Source organism: Oxyura jamaicensis, chromosome 12, assembly GCF_011077185.1.
Source record: "Oxyura jamaicensis isolate SHBP4307 breed ruddy duck chromosome 12, BPBGC_Ojam_1.0, whole genome shotgun sequence".
NCBI classification, from domain to species: Eukaryota; Metazoa; Chordata; class Aves; order Anseriformes; family Anatidae; genus Oxyura; species Oxyura jamaicensis.
In genome coordinates, this window is record NC_048904.1 from 9092292 (window position 1) to 9109547 (window position 17256).

A 17256-nucleotide genomic window follows, 5' to 3' on the forward strand; every position below is an offset into this window, starting at 1 on the left:
GCAGGCTGGACGTCCTGTTGCTGCACGGCCAGGCCTTCACCTCTGCCACCTGGGAGGCCCTGGGGACGCTGGCGCTGCTCGCCGGAGAAGGGCACCGTGCGGTCGCGATAGATCTGCCCGGTAGGACCGTGGGGCTGCGCTCATCACGGGCCGTGAGCAGGCTCTGGAGCTCTTGAGGGAGCTAGGGCTGCGCTGTCCCCATGGGGTGTCACCCGCCTGGCCACCCAGACCCTATGTGACACTGCCTGGCGCTTCTGGGGCTCAGTGCCCAGCTGAGCCTCGAGGGCTCCCCAGCCTTCGCGCCAACCTTGCACCCTTTGCTCGTGCCAGGCTATGGGGACTCGCCCCCCATGGGGACGGTGGCCACGCAGCAGGGCCGGGTGGCCTTCCTGGAGCGCATCCTGGAGGAGCTGGGCCTGCAGAAGCCCGTCCTTGTCAGCCCGTCCATGAGCGGCCGCTTTGCCCTGCCCTTCCTGCTGCTGCGCGGGGACCGCCTGGCGGGCTTCGTGCCCATAGCGCCCGTGGGCACCCGGGACTATGCCGTGGGGCAGTACCAGCAGGTCCAGGTGAGGTGGTTGAGGTCGTGGAGGATGGAGACGGGGGGCTGTGCCCCCAGCTCGGGGGGCGCTGGGCTCTGCCCTCCCTCAGCTTTCCAGAGGCCTGAGGCGATGGGTAGAGATTGGCATCTCCCTCCCTGACGTCCCGTCTCTCTCCCTTCTTCTTCAGACGCCCACCCTGATCCTGTACGGTGACCGTGACACCGGCCTGGGCCACCAGGCCCTGCAGAGCCTCCGGCACCTCCCCAGGCACCGTGTGGTCGTGCTGCCTGGTGCTGGCCATGCCTGCTACCTGGACAAGCCGGGGGACTTCCACCAGGCGCTGCTGGGCTTCCTCGGCCAGCTGCAGTGAGCGCCGGCGCTGTCCCCACAGAGCGGAGGATGGCGGGGTGCTTTGTCACACAGCTGGGCCGTTCGTCCCCGTGCCATGCTGGGTGGCAGCGTGCCCAGTAAGGACAGCAAGGAGCCGGGGGGGCTTCTCCGAACAGCACCCACTCTGCAGCAGCACCTGCCCAGGATCCAGAGGTTCCACGTCGCTTTGCTGGATTTAGAGAGACATTTTGCAGCCACGGGGCATCCCCAGGGGGCTGCCCGCAGACCTGGGCAGGCCCCCCCGGTGTCCCACCCCCCAGCACCGGGGCTCTGAGCGCCGAGCCTTGGGGTGAGGGGGCCAGGACGGGACGCGGCCGTTGTCTTCTGGGGAGCCCCCAGGGGGGCGAGAACGTCGCCTGGAGGGGGGGATGGCACATCTGGGGGCAACACACGAGGCCAATAAACCGATCTGCTCCGGGCTCCGCTCGCCTCCCCGAGCGCCTCTTTGCAGGGAGCGGCGGGCACCGGCCCGGGGGGGGCGGGGGGGGGGAGGCGGAGCGGGGCCGGCCCGGGGGGGGGGCGGAGCGGGGCCGGGCGGAAGCCCAGCGGCGGCGGCAGCGCGGAGGTAGGGCCCGGTGCGACGGGGGGCCGGGGGCCGGCAGCACGGAGCCCGTGCCCCTCTGCCCTCGTCCCCACGCCGCGCCCCCATCGCGGGACCCCCCCGCCAAACCGCCCCCCGCGCGGGGCCCCCCCCCCCCCCCGGGGCCGCGGGGCCCCCCCCCCCCCCGCTCCCTGCCCGTGCCCCCCTTGTGCCCGTAGCCACCGTAGCCTCGGTCCCCTTTGAGAGCAGCCCCGCTTGCAGCCCCCTGCCCCGCACACCTGCGGTGTCCCCCTGCGCTCCCGCTGCCCCGGGTACCCCGGGCACCCCAATATGCGCCCGCTCCCCTGGCCGCCCGGCACCCCTCCCGTAGCCCCCCACGGAAACCCGCATGTCCTCGGCCACCTGTGCTTTCCCCGCACCCCCAGCCCCTTTCCTGGGGCATTCCTTGCCTGCCAGGGCGAACTTTGCCCCAGGCTTTTAATGGCAGCGGACTTTGGAGGGGCTGGTGGGTGATTAACCGCCCCCTGCTCTTCCCCCAGAGCTCTGCAGCCAGGGAATGGCACCCGGGAAGCCAGGGAAGAGTGCGGGGGCCTCGGAGGACCCCTCGGTGACACTGTTCCGGGAGTACCTGCGGATTGACACCGTCCACCCCAAGCCTGACTATGGTGAGGAGGGGACGGGTGGGACAGGGGGGCGATGCAGGCGGCAGGGCTGGCGGCACGGCTCCTTCCCTTCCAGCAGTCTTTGGACTGCTCTTTGGACCCACCTGCCTGGTTCCTTGGGCCAGGGGCTGTCATGATCCAGGTGTAGGGGAACACAGCTGCGCCTTATCTCTGCTGGTGCCCGTGGTTTGGGGCCGTTGCAGGGATTTTCTTCCTCCTGTGGCACGGCAGACCCACGGCCCAGTCTCCCCTTTCCATGCTGCCCTGGCCCCGGGACAAACATTTGCGTTGTCCCTACGTACCTCTCCGTCCCATTAGGATTTCCCTCCTCCCACAAAAGTGCATCAAGATCTCAGGACACCTGCAGGCGACGGGCTCCCCCGCTGGACTTTGCCTTACGCAGGGCGCTGCCACCCTTGCTTTGTCCCGAACTCGCTCCCTTCATCTTTTTGTCATCCCCAGATGCAGCCATCCAGTTTTTGGAGCGCGTCGGCACCGACCTGGGCTTGGCCAGCCAGAAAGTGGAGGTGAGCGAGGCAGCACCGGCCCTGCTGCTGCTGTGCCTGTCCCATCCCAGCCCGGCCGTGGGGCTGTCCCCTCCTCACCACCCAGGAGGTGACTTCCCTGCTGCTCCTAATCCTTCGCTGACCCCAGTGCTTCCTTAAGCTCCTCTCACAGCCTGTATTTCTGCCGGTCCCCGCTGACCTTTGTGGCTGGCTGTGCTATGATTAGCCGGGGACCGGGCAGGGTGATGTTGGCTGAAGATGTCCCTCGTGCCTGGCTGGCACAGGGGACACCGAGGGGCTGGGAGCCTTCCCTCCACTCTATCTGAATTGCAGCCAGGAGCTTGTGGCTGCTCCTGGCCACAGCCAAGGGGCTCTGGCGAGGGGACACGTGTGCCCCAACCCACCGGGTCCCCCTGTCCCCACCCTAGTGACACCCTGCCTTTGCTTGCAGGTGTGCCAGGGCCGTGTGGTGCTGGTCCTCACCTGGCTGGGCACAAACCCCCGCCTGCGCTCTATCCTGCTCAACTCTCACACCGACGTCGTGCCGGTTTTCGAGGTACGGGTACGGGGCAGGCTGGGCACAGCGGCGGAGGCGCGCAGCAGGAGGTCATGGCCGTTGTTCCCTGCAGGAGCACTGGACCTACCCGCCCTTCGAGGCTGTTAAGGACTCGCAAGGCAACATCTACGCCCGGGGTGCCCAGGACATGAAGTGCATCTCCATCCAGTGAGTGCAGGGCTCGGTGCTGGCTGGTAGATGCGCCTCGGAGCAGGGTGGGAGAGGATGCTGCCTTCCCTTGGTGCTGAGACGGAGCAGCATGCAGGTGCCACCTGGCTGGGGTGGCCCGGGGGACGCCAGCCCCTCTCCTTGCACCCAAGCACCCTTCCACCACCCCCTCCCCACAGGTACCTCGAGGCCATCCGAAGGCTGAAGGCAGAGGGAAAGTGCTTTGCCCGCACCATCCACCTGACCTTCGTGCCTGGTAAGTCCCCAGGGAGTGCCCTCGGGAGGGGACAGGGTGGGCTGGCAGCCGGGTGGCACTTCGTAGCTCCTCACAGTCTGGCATGGGAGGCTTCTGCCTCCCTGCTCAGATTTTGGATTCTCCCAGCTCAGGGATGAGGGGGTGCCCAGCTCTGAGGACAGCTGGTGGCAGCCAGGCTGGTGGGGAGGGAGGGCCCGGGGGTGCTGGGGTGGGGGACACCTTTATCCCCAGCAGGCTTCTCCCTGCAGATGAGGAGGTGGGCGGACACAAGGGCATGGAGATGTTCGTGCAGCGCCCGGAGTTCAAAGCGCTCAACGTGGGCTTTGCCCTGGATGAGGGTGAGTGGTGGCAGGGTTGGCCTGGGACCCCAAGGGGATCTTTTCTCATCTGGCACCCCCTGCATGTTGGCATCACCCCCTGCGGCAGGGGCACCCAGTACGGCCTCTGGAGCCCTACTGGGGCACACCAGCCAGGGACACCTGCAGTGCCAGCCTCCTGCACCGGGGCCGTGTCCGTGCCCTCTGACACCTTTCTGTGCCCACCGCAGGCTTGGCCAGTCCGTCCGACACCTTCAGCGTCTTCTACGGTGAAAAGAGCCCTTGGTGTGAGTAATCACGTACCCACCATCCTGTCCCTTGCTCCACTGGGTGCTTTGGCATCGGGATGCCGGGTGCGCCCTGGGCTTCTGCTCAACGCCTCTCCCTCATCCCCCGTGGCGGCAGGGATCAAGGTGAAGTGCATGGGCAGCCCCGGGCACGGGTCCCGCTTCATCAGCAACACGGCGGCCGAGAAGATGGTAAGTGAGCGGGGACAGCGGCGTGCCCTGCAGGGGACCCGGGGGTGGGAGCACTTTTCAGGGATGGGCACCTGGCCTGTGTTTGGGAGCTGCTCTTGGGGCTGGGGAAGGGAGAGTGGGGCTCCTGCGGGGCCCCCTGGGCTGGAGGGCTGGCTGGGGCATGGCACCCCCTGCCCAGCTGGTCCCGGTTGCGCTTTACCCACGCATTTGCCTCCCCAGCACAAAGTGATCACCTCCTTCCTGGCCTTCAGGGAGAGCGAGAAACAGAGGTAGGACATGGCCACGGGGTGGCATCAGCTTTGCTTCTGTCCTTGGAGGGGCCCTGCCCTCTCTTGGCGTCTCGGGGACCTGAAGTGAGGCTCGGATCCAGCACCGCGTCCCCTTGCCTCAGTTTACCTGCGTGGGGGTGGTGGCAGGGTGCGCTTTCACTCCTCCTCCGGGGACAGAGGGTGACCCTCCCCTGCGTCCCCGAGGCTCAAATCTGACACGAGACTGACCCTGGGGGACGTCACCTCGCTCAACCTGACCATGCTGGAGGGGGGCGTCTCCTTCAACGTGGTGCCCTCCGAGATGGCCGCCGGCTTCGACATCCGCCTCCCACCCACCGTGGACCTCGGGGGGGGCCGGGGGGGGGCCCTGGGGGGGGGGGGGGGGGGGGGGGGAAGGCGGGGGCTGGGGGTGCCCCCACTCACACCCCTCCTTTGCTGTCTGCTGCAGGCCTTTGAGAAGCAGGTGGCCAGCTGGTGCCAGGCGGCTGGGGATGGTGTCACTTACGAGTTTCACCAGGTGAGGGCTTGGGGATAAAGGGCTCAGCACACTGCGCCTGCCCCCCCCCTTGCAGCGTGCTCACCCCGTGCTTCTCTCCATCGCTCAGAAATGCATGGACCAGCACATCACCTCCACCGAGGAGTCTGACCCGTGGTGGAAAGCCTTCAGCGGGGTCTGCAGGGACATGTGAGTAGTGCCGCCAGGAGGAGAGCGGCGCCGGGCACCTGGGGGACATCCTCTGGTCCCTGGGGCAGGGGGGTCCTCTGGTGTCATGGCAGGGTTGGGAGAGAGCGCCCTTTGCTACGCCAGCACCTCGCCGTACCCCATTTCCCCTGGAAAGGAGAGGATTGAGCGTCCCGCAGGGCACGTGGCTTAGGGACCTTTCTGGCTTGTTTTCCTGGGACCCGGCTGTCCCTGTGCCACGCTGACACCACGTCTCGCTTTATAGGAAGCTGCAGCTCAAGCTTGAGATCTTCCCAGCCGCCACTGACAGCCGCTACATCCGAGCAGTGAGTGCTGATGCCAGCCTGCCCGTGTGTCCCTGCTGCTTGTCCCAGCCCCCTTCTCACCCCGCTCTCCTGTCCCCAGGCAGGACACCCGGCCATCGGCTTCTCGCCTATGAACCGCACCCCGGTGCTGCTGCACGACCACAACGAGTTCCTCAACGAGGACGTCTTCCTGCGGGGCATTGACATCTACGCCAACCTCCTGCCTGCCCTGGCCTCTGTGCCCCCGCTGCCCGCCGAGGGCTGAGCCTTTAGGAGGGGACGGGGACGGGACGGGGGGAAGCAGAAGATGCCGGTCAGCGCGCCGGGGAGCCTGCGGACATCCTGCCAACCTCTCTTAAATGTCCCTCTGCTGTGGCTGGCCTGATGGTGACACGCGTCCTGGCTGTGCCCTCGAAGGCTGGGTCTGGGCACCACGCTGAGGACCGTGTCCCCTTGCCCACGTGTCAGCGCAGCCCCAGGTGCCTCCTGCCCCGTGCCACCCCAGCCACTGGGGCTGCGTGCCCGCGGCTCGTCCTGCTTCCCTGCCCGCTGTCAGGGGTGCTGGGGCCGTGCCCCCCAGCCGGTGCCTCCCTGTCCCCACCACACAGATTCACTCAATAAATCTCCTTGGTAAACAAGGCCAGGAGCAGGGGGCTCTGTCCGTCTGTCCAGGGGCAACTCGAGCACCTCGGAGAGGCCGGGCGCGGAGGATTTTTAATCTTCCCCTGCTTCACCCGGGTTCATCGGGCTGCCGAGGGGGAAGGGGCTGCGCTGGCAGGAGCCTGCCCGGGCAGGATCCAGCTCAGCCCGGGGCACCGGGGCTGGGGGCAGGAGCAGAGGCGGTGCTGAGGTTAATCCTGCTCCCTTCCTATGGGATCTTCCCAGGGTGGCTCCCCAGGACCCTCGGGGCACGGAGCGATGCGCGAGCCTGGGCAGGAGCCTGAGCCTGGGCAGGAGCCTCCGCCGTACCTGCCAGAGCTGCCTCGCGGCTCGGATCTGCTTCTTGCTCCCCTCCCCACCCCGTGCTGTGCCCCAGCACCCAAGGCGCTACATGCTCCAGCTGCTTGCTCTGCCTTCCCCCGGGGAGCCAGGCCAGGGGCTCGCCGGGCTGAATCAGGGCGGTTTTGTGCAAGTTGGGGCTGGCAGCGCTGCAGAGCCCTGCACGCACCGCAGGGTTCCCGCGTGCTGCTGGGTGCCAAGGGCTGGGGGCATGTAGAGGGGTCGGGGTGCCCGGCCCGGGGGCAGGCGGGGGGTGCTCAGTCCCCGAGGTCCCCTCCCGTGCTCCCCGCTCGCCTCGCGTCCCCAACTGCTGTGGGACCAGCCGTGCTTGGGGAGGGGAGCACCGTCCTCGCTGTCCCTCGTGGGGGGGACACGAGGGACTTGAGGGGGGGAGTGGGCTGAAGCAGCGGGGACAGCGAGCACCAGGCTCCCCCTGCGCACCCGTTCCCCGAGGGATGCGACCTCCGGGGCGCCCCCAGCGCCAGCTCCCGGGGCCGGGGGCAGCGGCCGGGGCCGGGGCCGGGGCCGGGGCGGTCCGGGGCGGAGCGCGGCCCCATAAAAGCGGCGGCCCCGGGAGCTGCGGCCCCGGGAGGAGGATGCGGGCGGCGGCGGCGGCGCTTTGCTGGCTGTGGGGCTCGCTGCTGGCCGCGGGGCGCAGCCTGCCCCGGCTCCGCCTGCCCCACCGCGGTGAGCCGGGCCGGGGGTACCCGCAGCGGGCCGGGGAGAAGGGGGGGGGGGGGGGGGGGGGGGGGTGGGGGGGGGGGGAGGGGGGAAACTGAGGCACGGGGGGGGGGGGGGGGCTGCCCTGGGAGCGCGGCGTGGGCGCTCTGCTGGGTGTTCGGGTGCTCTGCTGCCGGCACCCCCGGGTGCCAAGCGGGCGCTCCGCCTGCCTGGGTTTAATTCAAACCCTCCCCGCGGTCCTGCCCCTGCCTCACTGAGCCCCCGGCTCAACCCCCGCTCAGCACCTGGGCAGGGGGCTGGAGCGCCCGGGGCGCGTCAAAGCGAGGAAAAAGAGAAAAATAACGACCCTTGCATAACGCCCGGGGAAGGGAAGGGGCTGGGGAAGCCCAGGAGCTGCCCGGTGCAGCCCTGTGCGAGGGAAAGCTGCCGTGGGCCCCCCGGCTAAGCACTGGGGTGTGGAGCAAGTCTCTAGGGGGTGGGAGCGGAGCCCTGGGGTGGAGGCTGGCTGCGCCCCGCGCCCTTCTTGCAGCTCCCCCCCCGTGTAGGAAGGGGGAAACCGAGGTACAGAGGGGGTTCCTTGCCCCAGGAGGCAACAGGTGCCCACGGTGGGGTCCTGGGGCTTCAGGCTGGGGATGGCAGCAGCATGGGGAGGTTTCGGGGCTCCGAGCAGAGCTGGGTTGGGGGGTTTGGGCGCTGCTTCGGTGCCTGATGGGCTCCGGCACGAAGTCCGTCCTGTAAGGGCTCCTGGGGACAGGCGGGCTCCCCAGGGGAACGAGCAACGTTTTGAAGCTTATTTTTATTTCTTATTTTTTTCCTTCTTAAGTTGATTGCTCTGTTCCTCTTCCAAATTGGAAGCAGAAGCTGAGATTTCCCACGAAACAAACGAACATTTCAATTAAAACCATTAGGAGCCTCTGAACAGCCTCGGAAATGAAAGCTGGGCAAAACCGAAGCTGCTTTCACTTAGTCTGTCAGCCCGGGGTGCGCTTGGCTCCGCTCGCAGGAGCGGCTTTTGAGGTGGAAGCAGGGGAAGTCTCCGTGCTCCGCAGCCGGGAGGGGTGCCGGGATGTCACCTCCTCCGGTGGCACTGCTGGGGTGGCGGTGGCCGTGTCCCCATCTCACCCTGCTGCTGCCCCAAGTCACCCTGTTCCTTCCGCGTTGGCTTCCAGCAGCGGGACGGAGCGCGGAGAAGGGCATGTCTCTGCTGCACATCCCAGCACGTCGCAGCCCCCAGCTCCCTGCCGTCCCCTCGAGGGGCTCCCGTCCTGCCGTGGTGGTGCTGGCAAAGCCGGGGGGGGGGCTCCTCGGGACCCCCCATGGTGGGGGAAGGACGGGGCATGGCAGGGTGATGCTTTTTTGGGGGGGAAGGTGCCCGACGCCAGCGTAACATGAGGCGCAGGAGGAATTTGCTGGGGCTGGGGAGAAGGGAAAGCCTTCCTTGAAACAATATAAGCAGCCCGCCAGCTTTGCCAATGTTATTCTGAGCTGGGAAAATATTATTGCTGGGCAAGAATAGAAGGAGACGACGGTGTTTTCCCGGGCTGGGCCCAGGGAAGCAGGAGGAGCAGAGATGCTGGCACAGTGTGTGCTGGGGGGGTTCTTGGGGGTCGAAGGACACGGAGAGACAGGGCTGGGGCCACCGGGGATCCCGGGCTGATGATGGTTGAGCCGAGCAGTCCCACTGCCTCCTCTGCTCGTGGGGACAGATCTGAGCCATGGGGGGGGGGGGACGGGACGCCCCGGCTGGGGACAGGGAGTGCAGCAGCTGCAGGCTCCCCCAGGGCAGGCTGCAGAGGGTGCGGTGCGTCTGGGGACAGGCTGTGCCCGTCAATGGCTCTTTGTCCTCCTCCTCCTCCTCCGCTCGGCAGTCTCGGAGGCCTGGCCCGGGGTCGGCGCCACGGTTTCGGGGCCCGGTGAAGCTGAACCACCTCCCCTTGCCCCCTCCCTCCCAGCTGGGGGGGGGGGTGCCATGGTGCTGAGCTTTGGCAAGCCTCCGCTTCCCCCTTCCGTCACCCCCGAAGTCGTTTCCTATTGTCTTGGCATCCCATGGGATTCAGGCACGGACCCGCCTGGGGAGCCTGGAGCTGGTTGCTCTGGGCCGAGTGGCGATGTCCTCCCCCAGGATGCGGCATCCCCATGCCCGTGCCTTCACCCCGAGCACCCCATGCCATGGTGGGGAGGAACCCGTTGCACGCCCCCGCTGTGAGCGCTCCCACCACCCTCCCGGGCAGCATGCAAGCCCAGCTGCCCCATCCCTGGGACACCTCCGCCGTACGCTGTGTTGGCCCTCTCTGTTCTTCCAGGCCACGATGCCCCGTTGCTCCAGCATCCTCCTGTGCCCTGGCTGCTGGAAGGACGGAGCGCTGGTGACCCTTTTGGGGCTGGGGTGGTCCTGCTGATGCTGCCTTCCCTGCCCGACAGAGCTGCTGAGCACGAACCGCTCCGTCCTTTTCTTGGGCCACCGAGGCTTCCTGGGCTTCCGCTCGCTCTACGTGGACGAGTACCGGGACCGGCTCTTTGTTGGGGGCAAGGACGTGCTCTACTCTCTGCGCCTGGACAGGGCCAGCACCGACACCAAGGAGGTGAGCTGTGTCCCGCGCCCGACCCTGGCATTCGGAGGGCAATTAGCTGGCAATTAGCTGGGGGTGGCAGCCGGGGAGGTGCAGTCCACCTGCAGCTCCTGGGTGCTGAGCAGGGTCCCGGCAGCCTGGGGATGTGGCATCAGGAGGGGTCAATGCCTGCCATCCCCTCCACATCCCCCCAAAAGCCCCTTTGTGTTCCAGATCTACTGGCCGCCCCTGCCCGGGCAGACGGAGGAGTGTTTTCGGAAGGGGAAGGACCCAGGGGTGAGTCTCGCCAGGGGTCCCCTTGTACCCCACCCCGGAGCTGGTTACTGCTAGGACGGGACGTGGCGCCACGGGGCTAAAACTGAGGCAGGGAGCTGGTGCCCGGGCCTGGCTGCGCGTGATGCTTGCACCAGATTCTGCACATCCCATCTCTGGGGCCAGGTGTGGATGCCCCACGCAGGCAGGAGCAGCCGGGCTTGGAAACCTGAGCTCAGGGGGTCCCAAGCTCTGAACCGGGAGCTTCTCTACACCCCTGTGTGGCGGAGAACCCGTGTGCTGAGCTGTGCGTGGTCTCAGCAGGGAGGTTATGGAGGGGGCCGTGCTGTGCTGGAGGGAGAGCTGGCCGTCCCAGCCATCCCCCAGCGATGGGAAATCTGCAGCTTGATCCGGTTCGGTGACCCCATTCCCCTCTTTGCAATTACTTCGCGTCGCCCCTGCCCTGACATGAAACAGGAGTAAGGCAGGGGGGATCCGGACAGAGCCCCGAGGCTCCCCCAGCCCAGACAAATCACTCCCAGCGTGTTTATTTTCCAAGCTCTGACAGATCCAAGCTGGGAGAGCCTCGACATTTTTTTTTTTTTTTCTTACATGTATTTTTTTTAACTCACCATTTCAGAGGCTCTTTGCAAAGGGAAAATAAACAGCGGGGAGGCCGGGGACCCCCGGGGCAGCTCAGTGGCGGGGCTCCCAGCAGACGGGGGCCTCACGCCCTGCGCAGGGGACCGCAGAGGAGGGCAGGCAGGGCCGGGCAAGCAGCCGAGCAGAAGGACAAACTCGATGGGGATCATCCCATCTTGCCTCCCCATCGGTCAGCCCCGTAGCCTGGCCCATGGTTTGGAAGGGGACGGTGGCTACTGGGGTGAGCTCTTTGGGATACGGCCGCGGTGTGGAGGATGAATTCCTCATCGCTGCCCCCCCCCGAAGGTGTCCCCTGGGAAGTCAGAGCTGCCGGTCCCCAGTGGAAGGGACCATCCTGGGCGGCAGGGACAGGGGCTGCCCTGTGTCCGGAGGCAGCCGAGGGCGGCCGTGGGGCTCCGGCTCTGTCTCCCGCGTTTCCTCCCTTTGTTTCCTCCCCTTCACCCCGTGCGAGCAGGAACGTGATGGGGGAAGGACCGGCAAAAAGCCCGGACCCTCTGCGATGAGCTGGGGGCTTCGGCTGGCAGAGCCCAACCCCGGCCAGCCCTGCCGGCGGCGTGAGCTGCCCTCTGGCACCTCCGGGTGAAGGCAGAGCTCGGGGGCCCTGTGTCGCTGGGGGGGGTGATGCAGCAGGTCCCTGCAAGCCTCCCCCTTCGCGGCCCTCTCCCCAGACCGACTGCGCCAACTACATCCGCCTGCTGCACCCCTACAACCGGACCCACCTGCTGGCCTGCGGGACGGGCGCCTTCCACCCCGTCTGCGCCTTCGTCTACGTGGGGCACCGCGGCGAGGTAGGGACCTGGCTCGGGGCGGCGGCCTCAGCCTCCCTGTCCCCATCCTCCTCCTTCCCGGGGGTTTTAGGCTGCGTGGGGATGCTGGACCTGGTGTTTGCCCCGGCCAGGAACCAGCCCCGTGTTGCCCTGGCCCTTCCCCACCTCTCTGGCCATTGTGTCCCCGTGGTGGCAGCGGCGTGGGTGGCGTTTCCTCCTCAACCAGTCCCCAGCTGGGGTCACAGCATGTGGACCGTGCCGGCTGAGCTGGGAGGGCAGGGTGCCCCCGTCACCCCCCCCTTCAGCCTCGGGGGGCACAACGGTGCCAGCCAGGCTCCTGGGTCCCTCCATCTGCTGCCCGTCAGCAAACCCAGCTCCTGCTGGTGGGCATCAGCTATCCCGAAAGGCACAGGCCCCAGCTCCAGGTCCCTTTAGGCACGCTGGGGAGCCCGCGAGCCGGGCAGGGACCAGCGTGAGCCCCAGGTGGCCCCCCCCGGCGTGTCCCCATCACAGCCGCGCTGTCCCCAACCCCAGCATGCCTTCAGCTTGGATCCCGCCAGCGTGGAGAGCGGCCGGGGCAGGTGCCCGCACGAGCCCGACGGCGCGTTCGCCAGCACGGTGATCGGTGGGTTGCCGTCCCCGGGGACCTCGGGGTGCTGGGCACAGGGACCGGGGCCGGTCCCCGTGCCACCAGCTGGGGGTGGCCGGGGGCTCTCAGGGTGTCTCTGCCAGGTGGGGAGCTCTATGCCGGCCTCACCGCGGACTTCCTCGGCCGCGACCCCGGCATCTTCCGCAGCACGGGGACGCGCTCCGCCCTGCGCACCGAGGTGGACCAGCGCCTGCTCAACGGTAACGGCGTCCCAGCCTCCTCACGCCGGGCCTTCCTCACCCATTCCCCGCTGTCACGTGCGGTCTGGTGCCCCTTCTCCCCAGCTGATGCTCCAAGCTCTCTCTTAGACCCCAAATTTGTGGCGGCCTACCTGATCCCGGACAACGACGACCGGGACAACGACAAGGCCTATTTCTTCTTCACGGAGAAGGTGGTGGAGGCAGATGGCAAGGAGCACGCCGTCGTCAGCCGGGTGGCACGGGTCTGCGTGGTGAGACGCCAGCGGCACCGCGGCGAGCACCGCAGGGGATGGGGACGTGACAGCGGTCCCCAGCTCACCCCTGTGCCTGCTCGGTGCCCGTTTTTGGGGACGGAACTCCTGGGATGGGTTTTTGTAGCTGTACGTGGAAGGTGGTGCAGAAGGCTGGTGGGTGCTCCCCACCTAGGGGGCTGCCGAGGGGCTGTCCGCTCAGTCGTAGCAGTGGCCCTGACGCTCCCCATCCCTGCAGAATGATGCTGGAGGCCAAAGGGTGCTGGTCAACAAGTGGAGCACCTTCAACAAAGCCCGCCTGGTGTGTTCTGTGCCTGGCCCCGGTGGCATCGACACCCACTTTGACGAGCTGGGTAAGGGGTGGGGAGCATCCCAGGGACCCTGCCGGTGCTGCTCCCTCGTTTGGTGGCTTTGGGAGGCTCTCGGGCCACCAGCGAATTCCAGGGCTTGGGTTTCTCCTCCCCAGAGGATGTCTTTTTGCTGAGGACAAGGGATGGGAAGAGCCCGGAGATCTACGCCCTCTTCAGCACCGTCAGGTGGGTGGCTCAGCCCCAGCCCCTGGGGACACCCAGCCCCGGCCTGCCCATCGCCACGTCGCTGCGGGCACGGTGGTCGCTCCCGGCAGAGCTCCTGGGCCCTCCACTGACCAGGTCTGAGCACCCTTCACCGTCCCATTTCAGCCACGTCTTTCGGGGCTCCGCTGTCTGCGTCTACCGCATGGCTGACGTCCGCGAGGTCTTCAACGGCCCCTTCGCACACCGGGAGAGCCCCCTCCACCAGTGGGCAGCCTACGAGGGCCGCGTGCCCTACCCCCGCCCGGGCGTGGTGAGCGGTCCCTGGGGGGCTGATCCCCTCCTCCAGGGAGGGGGGCGATGGGGCCGAGCCCCCCTGCCCCGATGGGGTCCCTACGGGATCCGCCCTGGGGTGCCCGAGGTGGTGAAGACGGATCCCTCTTCTGGGGAGGAACCCAAACAGTTCTCACCAGGTCGGGCTGGGCGAACGGGGTCCCTCCTGTCCCCGCAGTGTCCCAGCAAGACCACCAACCAGCCCCGGCGGCCGTACAGCACCACCAAGGACTTCCCCGACGAAGTGCTGCACTTCGCCCGCGCTCACCCCCTCATGCACAAGCCCGTGCGCCCGCGGCACCGCCGGCCGCTGCTGGTGAAGACCGACCTGCAGCACCGCCTGCGCCAGCTCGTGGCGGACCGCGTGGACGCCGAGGACGGGCAGCACGACGTCCTCTTCCTGGGGACGGGTAAGCGGGGCGGGCAGGGCAGGCGGGCGGCGCGCAGGGGGGATGGCGCTGGGGTCGCCCGCGGCGGCCCACGGAGGTCGCGTCTCTGTCCTCCTCCTCGCAGATGCGGGCTCGGTGCTGAAGGTGGTGGTCCTGCAGAAGCCAAACTCGGCCGTGACTGAGGAAATCGTCCTGGAGGAGCTGCAGGTTTTTAAGGTGAATTTTGCTGCGAGGGAAGGGAGCGGTGGGGTGGGCACGGTGGGTGTGGGTTGGGGATGCACGTGGGGATAGAGAGCTCGGCTGGAGGGATGTCACCGTGCTGCTGGGCACCGGGAGGGCTCGGGACAGGGCAGCTGGGGGTTCCTGTCCTCCCCTTCCCTGGGGTGGCAGAGGTGCCCACCCCCTCCAGGCTCCAGCAGCCAGAAGGGGGGGATGCGTGGTGTTTTGTCCCGTCCCCCCCCCAACTCTCCTGGTGTCCCCCAAAGCCCCATAGACCCCAGGTGCCCAGGGCTCCCTGGGGAGAGGCTCAGTCCGGCCTCACGCCTGCCTCCCTCCCCTGCAGGCGCCTGTGCCCATCACCCAGATGGAGATCTCTGTCAAGCGCGTGAGTACATCTCTCAGGGGGCTGGGGGGGCGAGGGCGGGTGGCTGGCAGGGGCTGCGCAACGCGGGGCCGGGCGTCACCGCCACGAGGGAGCTGCCGCCGGCATCGCCGCGTTGCTGCTGCCCTCCAGCAAACGCTCTACGTGGGCGCCAGCCCGGGGGTGGCCCAGGTGCGGCTGCACCGGTGCGAGAGCTACGGCACCGCCTGCGCCGAGTGCTGCCTGGCCAGGGACCCGTACTGCGCCTGGGACGGCACCGCCTGCACCCGCTACGTGCCCTCGGGCAAGCGCCGCTACGTCCGCCACGCCAGCCCCGTGTACCAGTGTCTGGACCAGAACCTGACTGGTGAGAGGCTTGGGGGGGACGCTGGGGTGAAGCGCCCCTCATCCAACGTGCCCCGAGGCGTCCCAGCATGAGCAGTTGGTGCACAGAGGGGCTTGGGGACGTCACGGTTGGGTTGGGGGCACCCAGAGGGGCTCGGGGACATCACAGACGGGCTGGGGGCACCCTGGTCGCCACAGCCCGCGGTGCCCCCCAGGAGAAGCTGGGGGAGCCTGGGGAGCTCTGTTGCTGGTGGGCGCTTAAGCCACAACCCCCGTCCTGCGGCGGCGGCGGGGTGCACGGCGGTTTGGCTCTGTCCCCACCGCGTGCACGCCTCTGTCTCTGCCCCAGTGGATGAGTTTGAGCACGTTGAAGAGAAGGTGCTGTACGGCATGGAGCACAACAGCACCTTCCTGGAGTGCGTGCCCCGCTCCCCGCAGGCCAGCGTGCAGTGGTTCGTGCAGAGACCCCCGGACGAGCAGCGGGACGAGGTGAGGCCCCAGCGCCTGCCCTTCCCCTTTCCCCTGCCCCTGCCGAGGACCCATCCTCACGGCCGTGGCCGCCAGGTGAAGACAGACGAGCGGGTCCTGCAGACGGAGCGAGGGCTGCTTTTCCGCCAGCTGCACAGCCGTGACGCCGGGGTCTACTACTGCAAGACGCTGGAGCACGGCTTCACGCAGACGGTGGCCAGGACGTCCCTGCAGGTGCTCAGGGGCGAGCAGCTGGCCCGTGCCTTCCCCCGGCAGCGGGAGGATGAGCGCCCGCCCTGCCCCGAGCCCCGGCCGGCAGCGCCAGCGCCCAAAGCCTGGTTCAAGGACATCCTGCACCTCGTCAGCTCTGCTGACCAGCAGCGGGTGGAGGAGCAGTGCCTGCGCCTCTGGTGTGGCCACCGCAAGGGCAAGGTGGCCAAGGGCAAGCACGCCCTGGCTGGCTTGGATGCGGGCAAGAAGGCGCGCACAGCCAAGCCCCAGGGTGAGAGGATCCGCGTGCCCCGGCAAGCTGCGGCCACTTAGAGCAGGGGACCTGTCCTCGAGCGGGCTTGCGGCTGCACAAAGTCCTTCCGTCCCCAGGGCTGGCTCCTGGGCAGGTCCCCGTCACCTCGGGGGCTGCAGAGCCACCTCCAAAAGGGGGGTGGGGGGGAGATGCGATGGCACCGGGCCCCTCGCTCTTGCCAGGTGCCACCGGTTGCCTTGGGTGGGTGTGGAGCCACGGTCACTGGGGTGGCAGTGACCCCGGGGAGCTTGCTGGCTTTCTCTGCAAATAAACGGGCCGAGCACAGTGCCAGCCCCCTCTTCACCTGTGGGGCGTCGCTCCAGGCTCTTTCCACACCACCAGCCTGGAGCCTGGGAAAGACACTTGCTCTCGTGGGTAAAGACAGCCCCATGGGCTGGATGCGGGAGCTGGGGCGGGTGCGGCGTGGGACAGGGGCTCTCACGGCACAGCCCCTGGCCCGAGCCCAGCCTCCGTGCTGGGAAGCAGAGCGGCCTTTGTATGAAAGGGGAAAAGCAGAACCAGGGCAGGCGTGGGGCCAGCGCTGCTGCTCCCGTTCCTGGAAAGGGATCGCAGGCTCATCCCCAGCCCTGCTTCAATCTCATCTTGCCCCCGAGGGAAACCACAGACCGTTTCGGGGCTGGGCAGGGTCAGGGAGGGTGGCAAACATCTGTGGGCACGTTGGATCCATCCCTGGGTAAACATGGGAGAGGCTTGGGGTAAGGTCCCAAGCGGCAGCACGGCAGGGGGCACAGGCAGAGGGGGCGGTGGGATCTGGGGGGTGGCTGCCGAGCCCCAGGGCCTCCCCAAAACGCAGGTGTTCTGCAGAACCCTGCCATGAGATGGGTGCTGCAGGCTGCTGTGGGGGAGGCACTCGCCTGCTTCGAGCTCCGGCAGCCGGGCTGATAAGGATCTCCCCTTTCCCCAGGCAGCACGGCCCCACACAATGGTGTGAACCGCGGCCCCGCCGGGCCCGGCATTGTTCGAAGGCAGAGGAAGGGGAAAGAAAATAATAATAATTAAACCCCCAAAATAGCTCGCACAAAGCCCGGTCTGGGTGATATCATCGCTCCTCCCTTAAGAGCACTGGTGCTGCAGCACAACGGCTGTGCGCGGCGCCTTTGGTGGGGGCAAAGTCCCTGGGTGTGCTTCCCTGCCCCACGTGTGGCTGCGGGGCTGCGCTGTGGGGCTGAGCCCTGTGTGGGACTGAGCTGTGGGACTCAGACCTGTGTGGGGCTGAGACCTGCGTGGGGCTGAGCCCTTTGTGGGGCTGAGCTGTGGGGCTGAGCCCTTTGTGGGGCTGAGCCCTGTGTGGGGCTGAACTGTGGTACTCAGACCTGCGTGGGGCTGAGCTGTGGGTCTGAGCCTTGTGTGGGGCTGAGCCCTGTGTGGGGCTGAGCTGTGGTA

At 67.7% G+C, this 17256-nt stretch overlaps 3 protein-coding genes and 1 long non-coding RNA gene across 4 annotated transcripts in view; 3 read left to right on the top strand and 1 right to left on the bottom strand.

The window, feature by feature from the left end:
- ABHD14A (abhydrolase domain containing 14A) overlaps nt 1-1372 on the top strand; it is a 6487-nt gene extending 5115 nt beyond the window's left edge. The window contains exons 2-4 of the mRNA XM_035337893.1: nt 5-120; nt 331-566; nt 727-1372. Coding sequence (XP_035193784.1) covers nt 5-120; nt 331-566; nt 727-909 — 535 coding nt within the window. The 3' untranslated portion in view covers nt 910-1372. The remainder of the gene's footprint in view (nt 1-4; nt 121-330; nt 567-726) is intronic.
- A 72-nt stretch (nt 1373-1444) lies between these two features.
- Nucleotides 1445-6316, top strand: ACY1 (aminoacylase 1). Its single transcript, XM_035338241.1, has 15 exons — nt 1445-1494; nt 2012-2135; nt 2595-2659; nt 3090-3194; nt 3268-3362; nt 3542-3618; nt 3867-3956; nt 4166-4222; nt 4341-4414; nt 4634-4683; nt 4888-5029; nt 5129-5200; nt 5289-5368; nt 5631-5691; nt 5771-6316. Exons 2-15 carry the CDS (start codon nt 2027-2029, stop codon nt 5933-5935), a joined length of 1242 nt encoding a protein of 413 aa, XP_035194132.1. The 5' UTR covers nt 1445-1494; nt 2012-2026; the 3' UTR covers nt 5936-6316.
- Nucleotides 6317-7222: 906 nt separating this feature from the next.
- On the top strand, nt 7223-16155 carry SEMA3G (semaphorin 3G). The gene is made up of 16 exons (XM_035337572.1): nt 7223-7356; nt 9772-9932; nt 10134-10196; nt 11504-11623; nt 12137-12227; nt 12335-12451; nt 12560-12702; nt 12941-13055; nt 13169-13238; nt 13383-13527; nt 13726-13957; nt 14061-14152; nt 14499-14540; nt 14670-14883; nt 15211-15350; nt 15426-16155. The coding sequence occupies exons 1-16, from the start codon at nt 7266-7268 to the stop codon at nt 15870-15872; spliced, it is 2283 nt and encodes a 760-aa protein (XP_035193463.1). The 5' UTR covers nt 7223-7265; the 3' UTR covers nt 15873-16155.
- LOC118173216 overlaps nt 11738-17256 on the bottom strand; it is a 12397-nt gene continuing 6878 nt past the window's right edge. Inside the window, exons 2-3 of the long non-coding RNA XR_004754084.1 lie at nt 16216-16218; nt 11738-11758 (exon numbers count right to left, since the gene is read on the bottom strand). This is a non-coding gene — a long non-coding RNA (uncharacterized LOC118173216). The remainder of the gene's footprint in view (nt 11759-16215; nt 16219-17256) is intronic.

Coding starts and splice junctions, on each gene's coding strand:
- SEMA3G (XM_035337572.1), top strand. CDS start 7,266: ATGCGGGCGGCGGCGGCGGCGCTTTGCTGGCTGTGGGGCTCGCTGCTG. Junction 13,528..13,725: donor CCTACCCCCGCCCGGGCGTG/GTGAGCGGTCCC, acceptor CTGTCCCCGCAG/TGTCCCAGCAAGACCACCAA. Junction 14,884..15,210: donor TCTGGACCAGAACCTGACTG/GTGAGAGGCTTG, acceptor TCTCTGCCCCAG/TGGATGAGTTTGAGCACGTT.
- ACY1 (XM_035338241.1), top strand. CDS start 2,027: ATGGCACCCGGGAAGCCAGGGAAGAGTGCGGGGGCCTCGGAGGACCCC. Junction 3,195..3,267: donor ACGTCGTGCCGGTTTTCGAG/GTACGGGTACGG, acceptor TGTTCCCTGCAG/GAGCACTGGACCTACCCGCC. Junction 3,619..3,866: donor CCACCTGACCTTCGTGCCTG/GTAAGTCCCCAG, acceptor TTCTCCCTGCAG/ATGAGGAGGTGGGCGGACAC.